This window comes from Procambarus clarkii, chromosome 10, assembly GCF_040958095.1.
Source record: "Procambarus clarkii isolate CNS0578487 chromosome 10, FALCON_Pclarkii_2.0, whole genome shotgun sequence".
Taxonomy (NCBI): domain Eukaryota; kingdom Metazoa; phylum Arthropoda; class Malacostraca; order Decapoda; family Cambaridae; genus Procambarus; species Procambarus clarkii.
In genome coordinates this window covers 42,669,974-42,685,851 of record NC_091159.1, presented here as the reverse complement: position 1 = coordinate 42,685,851, position 15,878 = coordinate 42,669,974, and the positions used below count along the sequence as shown (strand labels likewise).

Below are 15,878 nucleotides of genomic sequence, written 5' to 3'. Positions count from 1 at the left end.
AATCAAGGGGCCCAGAATGTGGAATGACCTTCCCAACCATGTTAAAGACTGTACCTCTCTCAACCAGTTTAAGTTAAAAACGAAGCTATACCTAATAAATTCCCTGTAACCTACCTTACCCTTCTATTGTCAGCCAATGTCTTTTTTTTTTTTTTTTTTTTTTTTTTATTTTATTTTATTTTATTTTTTTTTTTTTTTAAAGAGCGCTGTTTGTCGACATAATTGTATTTGTGCTGCTTTTTCATCTATGTTTTCATTTCTTGTTTTCATTCTACTCATTATGCTCAATTAGTATTAAGCTTGTCATTTAAGTTTATCATGCCCGAAACGCTTTGCGTAATAGTGGCTTTATGGCTTTAGGCATTGTATGTACTAGCTCTACCTATAAGTCAACCAATCTTTGTAAAAATTTATTGTATGTATGTACCTTACCTAAATAAACATTTTATTTTATTTTATTTTTATTTTATTTTTTTATTTACAATAAAGGTTCATTTGCCAGTTTACATGTAGACTATTACTGGCACCATAATAGGCATTCAGACCATCACAAATACTGTATCTAGATAACTATCCAGCTGGTTTGAGGGGGGGGGGGGTTCTCATGGTAATGGATATGCTGTAAGAATGGGCTCTGTATGAGACAACATTGTATACATGTAAATTGTGTTTTGTTGGGCTTGTTCTCAACTCACAATTGGAAATCCTGGGTTAAAATCCCAGGTGGGACAGAAATGGTTGGGTAAGTTTCCTTTTACCTAATGCCTCCATTCATATAGCAGTAAATAAGTACCTGGGAGTTAGTTAATTGTTGTGGAGTTGCATTCTGGTGAAGGTCAATAGTTCGACCTTGGGGGAGAACCTCGATATAAGACAAGACTAGTGTGTGTATGTATGTATGTATGTATGTATGTATGTATGTATGTATGTATGTATGTATGTATGTATGTATGTATGTATGTATGTACTGTATGTACTGTATGTACTGTATGTATGTACTGTATGTATGTATGTATGTATGTATGTATGTATGTATGTATGTATGTATGTATGTATGTATGTATGTATGTATGTGTATCTATGTACAGGCTGCTTATCTCTGACAAAAACAAATTATTAAAAATGCATGTGTATTGTGTGAGACAATGCTGAATACACATGAACAATACAATAAAAGTGAGTGACAGGGAGTAAGCACAGCAGTTTGTTACGAATAATGAGTGATAAATTAGTAGTCAGGTTCATTCTCGACTCACAATCAGAAATTCTGGGTTCGAATCCCAGGTGGGAGAGAAATGTTTGGGTTCGTTTCCTATATACTTAATGCCCAAGTTCACCTAGCAGTAAACAGGTACCCAAGAGTTAGTCAGCTCGTTGTGGGGTTACAGCCTGGGAAGGGCCAGTAGTTCGATGTTGGGGGACAGGGGAGACCTCAATAGAAGTCCAGCATGTATATGCTGTGCGTATGTGTATATGTGTATATATATATATATATATATATATATATATATATATATATATATATATATATATATATATATATATATATATATATATATATATATATATATATATATATATATATATATATATATAATGGCTACCTGTCCCCCAACAAAATGAATTAATTTAATTAATTGCATGGCATAATTTTTACTTTGTCAATGGAAGTACTGAAACACTGGTGGGTGGTGCTACAAATTCCCATGTGACGTGCTGAGGGAAAAGGTGGTAAGAGGTTGGGTGTTACTTTCCATATCTTTATCACTCGTTTCACCTAATAATCCTTTATCCTTCATGGTGAGGTACCTCTCCATTCCATGAAAGAGGAATATAAAGCAGTGATGGTAAAAATCCTCATACTGCAGCATTCAGCTGAAAGGCTTAGATATTTCAGAAGAAGTACTCACTGATACTCAAGTTTATTTACAGAAGGCATCTGGAGCTGGTGATCTTCTGTACGAGTCTCCAGCACAAGGTCCATGCCCCTGATGATGTCATGGTCACAGGATATATTCACCTGTGGGTTAAAGATCATACAAATAAGAAATATCTGCTTACTAGATATAATACAGAACACACACAGGTGTTGTCAACATAAAACAAATGATGCATAAGCTGGTTTAATGAGGAGTGTTTGAAAAATTCTTTGACATTATATTTCTTGTCTCCTAATTTTATTTTCTTGTTTGATGATGGGTTTAGCATTCCTAAAATAGATAATGTTGCTCCTGATTCCTGTGTGACACAAGCACCGATGGTTTTGTCAACATGATAGGCATACTTATGCTTGTCAATTCTTGCATCTGAGTTTAGGGATGTTTATGTACATTTCAATTGTAAATCTTCCAAACACCATCCTTTGTATTTTCAGCAGACTAATTGTTCTTTAATTTGTACTCTCCTCATAATACCTCTCCCATTGTTCAAGAGCAGCATGTCATTACCATTTGTATATCACTATAATATGTGAGAGTCAGTCAGGCAAGTAATATTTGGTTAATGCAGCAGGTGAATGAGTGAGTCGATTATCATAGCCTCAACCTTCTCTAGGCTGATCTGGCTGATCCGTGATAAAACCACAAATTTGAATGTAACACAAACACAGAACACATAAGGGTCACATAACACCAGCACCTCTCAAAACTATGAGAAACAATACAGTAACTGACCATACATATATGGAGCAGACAGTCGATGAGAGAGAGAAGGGCCATGAAAACCAGGAGAGTCTTGGCACGAGGACGGAAGACAGAGATGGTGGCTCCAGTGGCCAGCCAGCCCACCAGTGTGGCTGCCAGGGCTGCACCAGCTGAGCAATACACACTATAAGTATCTCAACCATAATACATACTACACAATTTAATAGGGGGATACAATGCCATTAAATTGATTTTATTAAATAGCTAGTAGATGAATGAATGCATGATATTCAAGAAACCTATCAATTGACCAAGCATAAATGTTTCAATAATAAATATTCGTCAATATTTATATCATGCTTTACTTACTACCCTGTTGTGAGATATGTGAATGATTATTTATAAAATGTTTTCAGCATACAACTGTTTCTTTAGCAGAATGTATAAAATTGAAGAATAATGAATATTTTATTAAAAAGTTCATAAAGCTCAAGGAGGAAATAACTACGCAAGATCACTGACCCTACATAACAATACATACAAGAACACAAGAACTTAAATTCATTTTTGCAGTAAAACTCCAAACCTTAATAATATGACTGCAACTAGAATGAGTGTTTAAACATTAAGACAAAATAAATAACAAGAATAATGCTGTAGCACTATCTCTAACACTATTAGGGAAACATAGTGATACATACCAATATACTGATTGGCCTTTGCTGCCGACATCTTGAATTGGTGCTCCAAGAATTTGGGTTTGAAGGTGATATAACCAAAAAAGGCAAACCAGAAGAACACTTGGTTGAGGGTAATTAGTATGAACACCTTATTTGTCAGCAGCCGCCGTAAACTTCTCCACATACCTGCCGAAGAACACCCGGTTTGTCAATAGCTAAATATTAATCCATCCATAAGAAAATACAAGAGCGGGAAGGGAGTAATCCTCAGGGTAATGCATAGTAGAAACATGAGGACAAACCCAGGGATTATCAATTAACAGCATGAATATTTTTCACAAATGACTGGTTAACAACACAATTGTTGAATTTGATAAAAAAAAATCATCATATGACATATCTCATTTGCATGAAATTATAAATCTATTTACCATCAACCTATTTACAATAATGTAAATAGGTTTTCAATGGACAGTAGGCTAGCTATCTTATGTCATCTATAGAAACACTCACATAGTGGAGCATTACCTTAGGGAATTCTACCATGTGGAAATATGGTAGCATGGGAAGACCTACTAAAAAAAAAAAAAAAAAAAAAAAATTTTATTTAGGTAAGGTACATACATACAATAAATTTTTACAAAGATTGGTTGACTTATAGGTAGAGCTAGTACATACAATGCCTAAAGCCACTATTACGCAAAGCGTTTCGGGCATGATAAACTTAAATGACAAGCTTAATACTAATTGAGCATAATGAGTAGAATGAAAACAAGAAATGAAAACATAGATGAAAAAGCAGCACAAATACAATTATGTCGACAAACAGCGCTCTTTAAAAAAAACAGACATTGGTTGACAATAGAAGGGTATGGTAGGTTACAGGGAATTTATTAGGTATAGCTTTGTTTTTAACTTAAACTGGTTGAGAGAGGTACAGTCTTTAACATGGGTGGGAAAGGACAACCATAGCAAAGCACTATCAAGGGAATCAATACTATGGAGACACATTACCATGGGAAACACTATTATGGGGAACCACTAACATGGGGAAGCACTGGCATGACAAGTACTACCAAGTACCTTCTCTGCCCCGGGAGTAGGCAGGACGAAGAGTCTTGGTAAATGCATCAAGAGCCTCTTTGCCCCTGGTGGCCACAATACGCAGCTCACCAAGCTTCCTGCTTCTGGCCCCAGGTAACATCCGCGGGAGGAGCACCAGGGAGCTCGAGATCACCAGCAACGACGAGCCGATCAACAGGTACCCTCAAGAAGGAAATGACAAAGTCTTTGCTTTATTTTGTAAGTGTATGCCTTATTCAAAAGTAAAACCAAAAGGTACCTAATTTCACCCTCATAGTTTCCTACCTTGTGCTTCAAACTCCCACTGTATCTTGTACCCACTTCCCTAATGTTAGTCCTATACCTAAGACATATCTTTAAAGGTGTAATCACCACTGTCAATTTATATTGTAGTTGTTGATATAAAACCTTGCTACAATGTACCTTTTCATCTTACCTGATATGTTAGATTAATACTGAAGCCAGTCCAGGTTTTACATATGACCCACAAGCACTCGGGCGGAAGGGCTGACTTAATTACTCTACACCTATGGTGTAAAGTGTTGAGCCACTCTGCCCTTTTACTTGAGTACGTGTGGGTTATACGTAAAACCTGGACTGGCTCCAGTAGAGTTCTCCAGACTTCCTGTGATCTTAGTAGAAAACTGGTTGTATGACTTGAAAAGTCAGTAGTGGTTTAGTGGTAAACTATGCGGCTTGGCAATGCCTTGGTAGTAGGTTCGCGCCCACGTCATTGTCCATAGTGGATTTTCTCATTGATATATATCACAATATGGTGATTTTTCTGTGATTATTATTATCATCATTAATCAAATTCAAATAAGAACATAAAACAATGCTCTGTTCACAAACAGGCCATCATACTTGGGTGTCAATGATCTATTCCTTGACTTACCTATCCACCAGGCTCCAGTCCACCTGGGATGGCGTGGGTTTAGAGCAGGGGTGTGAGAGGGGGACACCCAGTAAGAGAGGGCCCATGATGCTAGGGAGTACCCACACACAGGGCCCAGGATCCTCACACTCCCAGACACAGCTGTAAAAGTGTAACACAAGACAGTTACTGTCATCTTTGGACATGGCTCAGACTATTGTTTAATAAAAAGAAAATGGTGAGTGGGAGAAGGGTGTAAGTGGGATAAAGGTGATAGTGGGAGGATTGTGTTGGTGTTGAAGGAATATGTGGGATGGAGCCCCATCCCACAGGTGAGGGTGAGGAGCGACTCAATATGTTAACAGTTTTAGCCTTAACTAACAATCTGAACACTAAACTCATGTAACTGAATACAAAAGTACTAAAATATTGATAAAATGAGCAATTGTTATCCCTTTTAGGCTAGATGCACCTGACTGATAGTTTGTCCTGATAGTGAAATTCCTTACTGAATATGATCAATTTCATCAAGTAAAAAAATCATTGAGCGAATCAGTATTTACCAATGGAGACCTTAAAAATGAAATACAGGAACGTTTCCAAATAATGCAACAAGTTGAAGTAAGAGATACAATTGCAGTGTTAACATTATTATTATTATTATTATTATTATTATTATTATTATTATTATTATTATTATTATGCCAGAGTGATGAGTGGTTGACATAGCCATATAACTCACACAGGAAGATGGGAACCTTCTTCTTGCTGACAGCTTCATCGAGATAGGTGTAGCCAACAGTGTAGTACATGAGTGAGGCAAATCCTGCCATCATCTGTCAAACAGTATCACACATTATAACATAAGCATAGTTTGCAAATATTAGCTAACCTTAAGGATATGCATTACATATGAGAGTTGATTTGCGGCGGGGGCTGGCAGTGTCAAGGACAGTCACAAGTTCTCTGGAAACTGACTGACGCTGTGTACAACAACAGTAGCTTGCTGTGGGAACAGCTCTGCATACGACAACTTATGGTAGGAATGTAAGGGCCGTTACCAAAGACAGAAGTGGAGAGTGACCACAGTGTACCTGAGTCACAGGGTGGAGGGTGACCACAGTGTACATGAGTCACAGGGTGGAGGGTGACCACAGTGTACCAAAGTCACAAGGTGGAGGGTGATCACAGTGTAACAGAGACAAAGTGGAGGGTGACCACAGTGTACCAGAGACATAAGGTGGAGGGTGACCACAGTGTACCAGACACAAGGTGGAGGGGTGACCACAGTGTACCTGAGACACAAGGTGTAGGGTGACTACAGTGTACCTGAGACACAAGGTGGAGGGGTGACCACAGTGTACCTGAGACACAAGGTGGAGGCGTGACCACAGTGTACCTGAGACACATGGTGTAGGGTGACTACAGTGTACCTGAGACACAAGGTGGAGGGGTGACCACAGTGTACCTGAGACACATGGTGTAGGGTGACTACAGTGTACCTGAGACACAAGGTGGAGGGTGACCACAGTGTACCTGAGACACATGGTGTAGGGTGACCACAGTGTTCCTGAGACACAAGGTGTAGGGTGACTACAGTGTACCTGAGACACATGGTGTAGGGTGACTACAGTGTTCCTGAGACACAAGGTGGAGGGTGACCACAGTGTACCTGAGACACATGGTGTAGGGTGACTACAGTGTACCTGAGACACAAGGTGGAGGGTGACCACAGTGTACCTGAGTCACAAAGTGGAGGGTGACCACAGTGTACCTGAGACACAAGGTGGAGGGGTGACCACAGTGTTCCTGAGACACAAGGTGGAGGGTGACCACAGTGTACCTGAGACACATGGTGTAGGGTGACTACAGTGTACCTGAGACACAAGGTGGAGGGGTGACCACAGTGTACCTGAGACACAAGGTGGAGGGTGACCACAGTGTACCTGAGAGACAAGGTGGAGGGTGACCACAGTGTACCTGAGACACAAGGTGGAGGGGTGACCACAGTGTACCTGAGTCACAAGGTGGAGGGTGACCACAGTGTACCTGAGACACAAGGTGGAGGGGTGACCACAGTGTACCTGAGTCACAAGGTGGAGGGTGACCACAGTGTACCTGAGTCACAAGGTGGAGGGTGACCACAGTGTACCTGAGACACAAGGTGGAGGGGTGACCACAGTGTACCTGAGTCACATGGTGGAGGGTGACCACAGTGTACCTGAGACACAAGGTGGAGGGGTGACCACAGTGTACCTGAGTCACAAGGTGGAGGGTGACCACAGTGTACCTGAGACACAAGGTGGAGGGGTGACCACAGTGCACCTGAGTCACAAGGTGGAGGGTGACCACAGTGTACTTGAGCCAGAAAGTGGAGGGTGACCACAGTGTACCAGAGACACAAGGTGGAGGGTGACCACAGTGTACCTGAGCCAGGAGGTGGAGGGTGACCACAGTGTACTGCTCTGCACTAATGGCTGCAGTGTTCGAGTCACACGAAGAGTTTAAACTTGCAGACCCTCGGCACATCTCTCCTGCAAGAACGACACACTAATTGTGAAAAAAGTCACATGTCAAGAGATCGTCACATGTTAACATGTGAGCCATAAGATGTCGTCTTTTGCTTAGTGTTAGTCAGAGTGACGTTATCATGGTCAGAGATAACCTTGTTAAGGTCAGAGGTGACTTTATCAAGCTAAGGAAGACCATATCAATAATTATTTGATGAAAGGTAAAAGACGTCTTCATGAAGATGACCTGCTCCTAAGATTCTCACGTTGATATGTCACTTTACTGTAATTTCATTGTGTATCAAAATCAAAGATTATCATAAGAGTAAAGTATGCCAGACACAAAATATGAAATTATGACTATTTGAGAGCGAGATATAAACTTTAATCATATGCATTTTAATTATAATTTATGACCTCTGGTAGAGCAGCGTGAGGTCCCTCCAAGAACTCACTTGAAGGATGGTTGGTAGAGTTGGAGTCGTGTACAAGGACCAGGTCTCCAGCACCGAAGATTATGTGTGGAGTGGCGGCGAGGAAGCAGCCCACTGCAGCACACAGCATGCTGAGGGCCAGCCAGCGGGGACGGTGGCCCTGACCTGCCAGGAAGCTCATGTGTACTGCCAACACCAGCTGGATAACGTCGTTCCCAGTCGTCACCAGGCCTACACCACAAGAACAATTGCACCTTATTTACATGAGTAACATCCTGCCACATTCTATCACTCGTATGTATTATATGTATTGACTTTTTAAGACAGTAACGGCAACTATTTCTCTTCATATATTGTTCCTCACCTGAAATCTTACTGGGGAGCCGGAATCGCTTCTCGACGGTGGAGAGGGTGGCGTTGGCGTAGGTGTAGAACATGCCCTGGACCAGAGCGACCACGCTGGAGATGACTAGGTAGGTAGCAGGACTGGCCAGCTTCTGAAGAGCCTCTCCCCGCACCAGCCCTGCCCCACACCTGCAGGAGGGACTAGTTTAAACACAGGAGAGCAACACAGCCTCCGTAGCGCCCCTCCCCGCAACCACCCACTCCTTACTGTCTTACACCCCATTGTAGCCTACTTTACATCCTCTGTTATCTGGCCTTATAATTCTTCTACCGTCAATACTGTACAACTCACATTGTGTCCTCATCTGGACCCAAGATGTCCTCCACCATCTGAACTGTGAGCACCTCCTCCTGCGCCTCCACCAGTTGAACGTCTTCATCCAGCTGGGGTAACCTGACATCACAGATGGTGCTGATGGCTGGTGCGCCACCGCTGGTGGATACAGTCAGGCGATCATGTAATTCCGTGGCACTGGGCTTTCCAATTTCCTTTTCACCGTGCGCCATCTGTCGTGGTTATACCGATGACTAATTATGATGATAATACAAGTTATACAATTTGCGGTGATGAGATTAGTGTGAATGATTATTGAGATGATTTTTCATTAACACAGTAATTAGCAAGAATTCGTCTTGGATACAAATATCCATGAAGATTCGGTATGGCAACAACAGTTCAAATCAAACCAAATCAAATCAAATGTTTATTCAGGTAAAAGTACATACATACAAGATGAGTTACAAACATAATGTTGGATTTCTAGATAGAGCTAGTACATACAATGCCTAAAGCCACTAAAACTCACAGCATTTCGTGCAACCCCTGAAACTGCCTTGAGAGAATGTGAACATCTAAGAGTCATTAGAAATATGTGTAGAATAATAAGCCCCACATTGTTTGAGTTAGGAAAATACTATTTGTCAAATATTGACACTGTTCTTAAAAGATTCCCACATTTTGCATCCTTGTGATAACGTGAGATTTTAGGGGTTGACCACAGAGTTAATCTTCTTGTTTGATAAGCTGTTCACTTGAGACAGTTAAGCAAGTCCCAGCTATGTCTGGGTACAAGTGACAGGGTGAACAACCAAGTGGGGTTTCTTCCTACTGGGGGGTGTTTTACATGCTGCTATGGCGGTGTGTCCACTCACAGGATGAGTGGCGCTGCCCAATAAACTCGCCTCTCGGGGCAAAATTATATTAAAATTAAGCACAGGTATACACAGCAACGTGTTGCTACCCTCTTCTATATGAAGGATTACAGAGTGAAGAAAAAAAGCTAGCTGAGTTCATCTAATATCCCCACCTCACAGAATGGTTAGTAATACATGGAATCAGAAGAGGACATGAAATGCGAGTTAGGCTATTAGTCTGCACTAGCAAATTCTGGAGAGAGATATCCAAACATTGAGTGCAGTGGTTGTGCCATTTACATGTACCAAACCTTGCTCCTAAATGCAAATCCTGATCTGAAACTCTTCCTTGACAGATGTAATAGAACCCATAATCACCACACCAGAAATAAATATCTCTTTGATATCCCCAGTCAAACTAAATCTGTGCAAACACTCTATGCACTTAAAGGGGCCTAGTCTATGGAACTCACTCCCTATTGAATTCAAAAGCTGTCCAACCTATACATTATTTAAAAATAAAACCAAAATGTATCTGATTTCATCCTCATAGTTTCCTACCTAATGCTTCAAACTCGCACTGTAACTTATGCTACCCACTCCTCCAATATATGTGCCTAAGCCATGCAACTTAACCATAATAATCAATGTTTTCAATTTATAATGTATTGAACGCAAATTCTACTACTGTACAATGTACCTATTGACAATCCTCAAATTATGCTACAATATACCTGTTGATAATCATCAAATTTTGCTACAATGTACCGATTAATTTTCTTCAAAATTTCTTACAATGTACCTGTTAATATTCTTCAAATATTGTTACAAATTACCTACTTATTAGATTAAGGACCTGCCCGAAACGCTATGCGTGTTAGGGGCTTTGCAAGAATATTAAACATCAATGCTCCCATAAACCCTATGTACCTTCTTGCATATAAAATATAACCATAAGCCCAATGTACCTTCTTGTATATAAAATAAAATAAATAAATGTAAATAATTAGATCTTACAGCTATGTGCTACACTGACCCAGTGATGTCACTGAGATAATGTTTATATTTTATGTACACGTTTGGACGTGCTTTTTCTTTTTTAAGTGAGTTAAAAATAAAATTACTTAAAAATAGTAAGTACTTACTTTTATTAAGTAAAAACTCACTTTAAAAAATTGAGTTTTTTCTTGTTTATGAATTTTTAAGTTTTTATTTTGTCGTGTTGATTTAGAGGCGACGACGATCGTGGGATCGGATGCGCCCCGGCTGCCCGATACCGGGAAATAGCGGAGGGATAGGGTCCCTATAGTCTCTTCAGGCCATAGACCCTACAATCTCCTCAGGCCACATATTTTACAGTCTCTTCAGGCCACGGACATGACGGATGAAGCGGAAGGTTATGGCGAAGGATGTCATGACGGACGTCTTCATCTCTCGCACCTGCCCCGTCAAGGAGAACAGGAACTGTGAGGCGGGGAATATTCAGCTTACGAAGGGCACTCTGTAGTCTGACGCGAGCGCTATGAAATCGAGGGCAGTGAAGAAGGTGTTCCACTGTATCCTCCTAGGTCGAACATCACTGGCAGTATGGGGAATCTACCAGCCGTAGACGATGGAGATGTGCGGCCAGGCAGGTGTGCCCAATCTGGAGACGAGTGATGGCAGTGTCAAGGAGTCGAGAATGATGACGAGTCCATGGACGCGGGGAGGAGCCCTCCTGGAGAGCCGCCAGAGAGGAGAACCTGAGTGCTGGCTCCATCATTGCCTCCCAACTTGCGAGGCAAACCGCCCGGAGTTGCGGGAGAATTTCGGAAAGGTCTAGAGGCACATTTGTAGTCATGGAGAGCATGCGCCATCCCTTCTGCTGCGTCGGCCACCTCATTGCGATTAATACCGACATGTGACGGAACCCATTGGAGATAGACCAACCCGGAGTACCAGAGTATGACAGCAGTTCTCCACGGATCTGTGACACAGTATGACGATGGACTCGTGGACGCCGAGATGATATCAGATGTAGGGCTGTAACTGAGTCCACGTAGAAAACGACTGCAGAGGGCCCTGAAACTTGTCGAAGGAGTCGTAAGGCTAGTAAGATTGCAAACAGTTCCCCGGCCAGGCACGAATGAGGAGGAGAGTTTCCACGTCTGACAGAAGGAAAAAGGAGCAAAGTATGCTGCTGCAGATGTGGATGGTTTTCATTACTTGTTTGAGTACGTCGTGTTATTGTTGTTGATTTAGGGGCGACGACGATTGTAGCATAGGATGCGCCCCGTCATACCCGTATAGGGTTAATAGCAAATTCCTAATGGCAAAACGAAGATGCGTATGACCAGACACTAAGATGCCTCGCGTCAAAGAAACGCAGTCAGGCAGATGATTGGGGAGCCCCAGGAGTCCCTCAGGGTGACAAGCACCAGCCCCGCTCCACATGGAATTACCTGTGTGGAATTATCTGCACCAGCCTCCATTTATGGAATGCATTAGGAAGTGATGTGGTGGAGGCAGACTCCATACACAGCTTCAAGTGTAGATATGATAGACCCCCAATAGGTTCAGGAACCTGTACAACAGTTGAGAGGTGGAACCAAAGCACCAGAGCTCAACCCCTGCAAGCACAACTAGGTGAGTACACCGGGTAGCAAAACCAAAAACTAGGCCCCCAATTGAAAAGCAAAAAGTCATCCGGTGCCCTCCAGCAGAGCAGATGCCAGCTGCCCACCACAGCTGAGGGCACACCAGGGCATAAGACCAGCCAACTTCTGGCACCTCTCGGCCAAGCCGGCGCCGGACACCATCACCCCGCCGGGAGAACCAGCCAGAAAAGGTCAAAATATATCAACAATCCTGTGACCCAAGGCGATATGTGTGCCAGGCGTCATACAAATCGGACCGTTCAATAGGGATGCCAAACGGCCGTATCAAATCCAAATTGCGAAAACAGAACGTGATCCGGTGGCTCCCAGGCGGAGGTGTCCAGACGTCCGCTAGTCGTCAAGGTTGAACCAGGAGTCCGAGTACATTGATTGATTGATTGATAAAGATTAAGCCACCTAAAAGATGACACGGGCATGAATAGCCTGTAAGTGGAGACCCTTTCGAGCCATTACCAGTATCAACAGCTGATACTGGAGATCAGTGAATGCCGAGTACATTGTGTATGTATTGATCTAATACCTGATATCTAGTAACTCTGTTTCCAGATATCAGGTATCAGCTCAGAGCCTCTACATTTTTCGACATTAAACTACATCTACCAATCTTTCGTCCATTTATAAAGCCTATCTAAATCATCTGGTAGCGATTTTGTGTCATCTGAATATATTTTACAACCTATTTTTGTATCATCCGCAAATTTGCAAATGCCGGGTTTACTGCGTTGTGGTTTGAACAAAAGTCGTCAGCGAAGCACTTGTTCTGGAAGTGTTAGAATGTCATCAGTTGTGCAACCCATCCTCGACTCAAGTCCAGAGCACCTTGAGCAAGAACATCCCACTGATTCTGAACATTCAATGAAAGCAGGATCGTGTATTCCTGCTGAATCTCTCAGGGTTGCAGGTAAGATATCTCTGACGAGATCGTGCGATGCGTGGGAGGAGGAAAGGAAGGCTGGTAGAGCAATTTGGGAGGCTGTGCGGACACCAAGGCCGCCGAGTCTTACAGGAAGGGTTGCTTGCTCCCACTGTGAGTCGTCCAATGGCAGGTTCAGGACTTTCACCAGCATGGACCTCAGAAGGGTGTCATATACATTTAACTTAGGGCTGCTGTAGGATGGAGAACATCTCAGAAAGTAGGTCAACTTAGGGAGAGACAGACATCTTGTGAGGAGAAAGAGAGCATCATGGGCATCAATCTTGTCAATATATGTCCAGAGCTATCAGAGCACAAATCACCAAGAAAATTGAAGAGGGAAATACCGCAAGTGCTATTAGAGTTCTCACCAGTGACGAGAAAATTGCTCCTCGAAACTCAGCCACAGCACGGGCCCTGCAAAGCAAGCACCCACCCAGAGCCCCTCAAGGCGACAACATCGTTCCGCCATCAGCCGACACCATTTCAGACCCATTAACCGTTGGTGAATCTGAGGTCTACAAAGCAGCCCTTTCTTTTCCACCTGGGTCAGCAGGCGGCTTTACAGGGTTAAAACCTCAACATATCAAGCAAATGTTAAATCCTGCGGTTGGTGATGCTGCACAAGATCGTTCAAATGCTGCACAAGGCTCAAATAGCCTTGGCTATCACTTCCTTTTGACGGCCGTGATGGTCAAGTGGATTAAGGCGCCCTGTAGTTACCAGTTGCGTTGCTCCTGGGAGTATGGGTTCGAGTCACTTCTGGGGTGTGAGTTTTCATTCGCATATAGTCCTGGGGACCATTCAGGCTTGTTCGCATATATATATATATATATATATATATATATATATATATATATATATATATATATATATATATATATATATATATATATATATATATATGTATGTATGTATGTGTGTGTGTGTGTGTGTGTGTGTGTGTGTGTATAAATCACGAAAAATTAACATGTGATTAAAAATGTGACAGTGTCAAACCACGGAGGAAAATTGAAACAGGAATTTCCTTAAGTACTTTCGTATATTAATTCATCTTCAGAAGGAGTGGTTTTACAGGTCAAGTACTGGACATTATATATATATATATATATATATATATATATATATATATATATATATATATATATATATATATATATATATATATATATGTCAGACCACGGAGGAAAATTGAAACAGGAATTTCCTTAAGTACTTTCGTATATTAAGTATATTAATACATCTTCAGAAGGAGTCATTAATTACTCCTTCATCTTAATTAATGCATCTGAAGATGTATTAATTAAGGATTAATACACGTTCTCGCAAATTTAATAAGTCAATATTGACTTATTAAATATGTGCATAGGTGACATACTTAACATAATAGATACCCTTAAAAAGATTCATAGAAAACACCGACCTTACCTAACCTACTTAGTATGTTAAGATAAGCATCTTATTGCTTCGTAATTACAATTATTACCTAACCTATAATAGGTATAGGTTAAGTAATAATTGTAATTACGAAGCAATAAGATGCTTATCTTAAGATACTAACAACGTTAGGTAAGGTCGGTGTTTTCTATGAATCTTTTTAAGGGTATCTATTGTGTTTAGTATATCACCTATGCACGTAGTTAATAAGTCAATATTGACTTTACGAATTTGCGAGAACGGGTTGCATTAATTACTCCTTCATCTTAATTAATATATCTGAAGATGTATTAATTAAGGATAAATACATCTTCAGACTCCTTCTGAAGATGTATTATATACGAAAGTACTTAAGGAAATTCCTGTTTCAATTTTCCTCCGTAGTCTGACACTGTCACATTTTGAATCACGTGTTTATTTTTCGTGATTTTTACACACACACACACACACACACACACACACACACACACACACATATATATATATATATATATATATATATATATATATATATATATATATATATATATATATATATATATATATAATTTAATATTCACTAACTGAAGAATAACAGTATTGAGTGATTTAAATGTAACTGTGCCCATGCATTGGGACACGATATTAACTCACGGTTGGCTGACAGGTAGACAGAACCCTTGGTAATATTACTGATGAATGTTTGGTGCTAAAACGTAGTCACTTTTCTCAAACTTAATATTTTGATATAGTCCTTCCTTGTGGAAATCACCAGAATGTTTAGTTCAGTGTTGGCCGCGTTCTGAGAGGGAGAGAACTTATTCACTAGGAAACACAGGGAGTAGGGTGAGCGTTACTGTCAGACTGAGAACTCGAGGAGCATGTGTGGTGGTGGGGCGACGCTGGGACCAGGACCCACATGTCTCCCCCACACACTCGTTTTAAAGGCGTGATCTACTGTTACCAGAACTCAACCCTCCTGGCCCTCGCTACTTCTTACTATATACACCGCTAATACTCATAAACAAAAGCTTTTTTTTTCATACAACTATTTCAGATGATATTAATGATGTCTTGATAATACACGCAGATAATTAGGATGATTAAGGGAGTAAGTAGAGATAATGCTT

General features: G+C 41.1%; 1 protein-coding gene across 2 annotated transcripts in view; it reads right to left on the bottom strand.

Annotated features, from left to right (window-relative positions):
• The window catches only part of LOC123745163 (solute carrier organic anion transporter family member 74D), a 28,679-nt gene extending 12,998 nt beyond the window's left edge, over positions 1 to 15,681 (bottom strand). For both annotated transcript variants that reach the window (XM_069321928.1, XM_069321929.1), the window contains exons 1-11: positions 15,403 to 15,681; positions 8,921 to 9,135; positions 8,588 to 8,757; positions 8,245 to 8,454; positions 7,707 to 7,813; positions 6,022 to 6,115; positions 5,301 to 5,441; positions 4,406 to 4,588; positions 3,344 to 3,508; positions 2,673 to 2,812; positions 1,911 to 2,020 (exon numbers count right to left, since the gene is read on the bottom strand). In XM_069321928.1, coding sequence (XP_069178029.1) covers positions 1,911 to 2,020; positions 2,673 to 2,812; positions 3,344 to 3,508; positions 4,406 to 4,588; positions 5,301 to 5,441; positions 6,022 to 6,115; positions 7,707 to 7,813; positions 8,245 to 8,454; positions 8,588 to 8,757; positions 8,921 to 9,135 — 1,535 coding nt within the window. In that variant the 5' untranslated portion in view covers positions 15,403 to 15,681. The remainder of the gene's footprint in view (positions 1 to 1,910; positions 2,021 to 2,672; positions 2,813 to 3,343; positions 3,509 to 4,405; positions 4,589 to 5,300; positions 5,442 to 6,021; positions 6,116 to 7,706; positions 7,814 to 8,244; positions 8,455 to 8,587; positions 8,758 to 8,920; positions 9,136 to 15,402) is intronic.
• Positions 15,682 to 15,878: the final 197 nt, after the last annotated feature.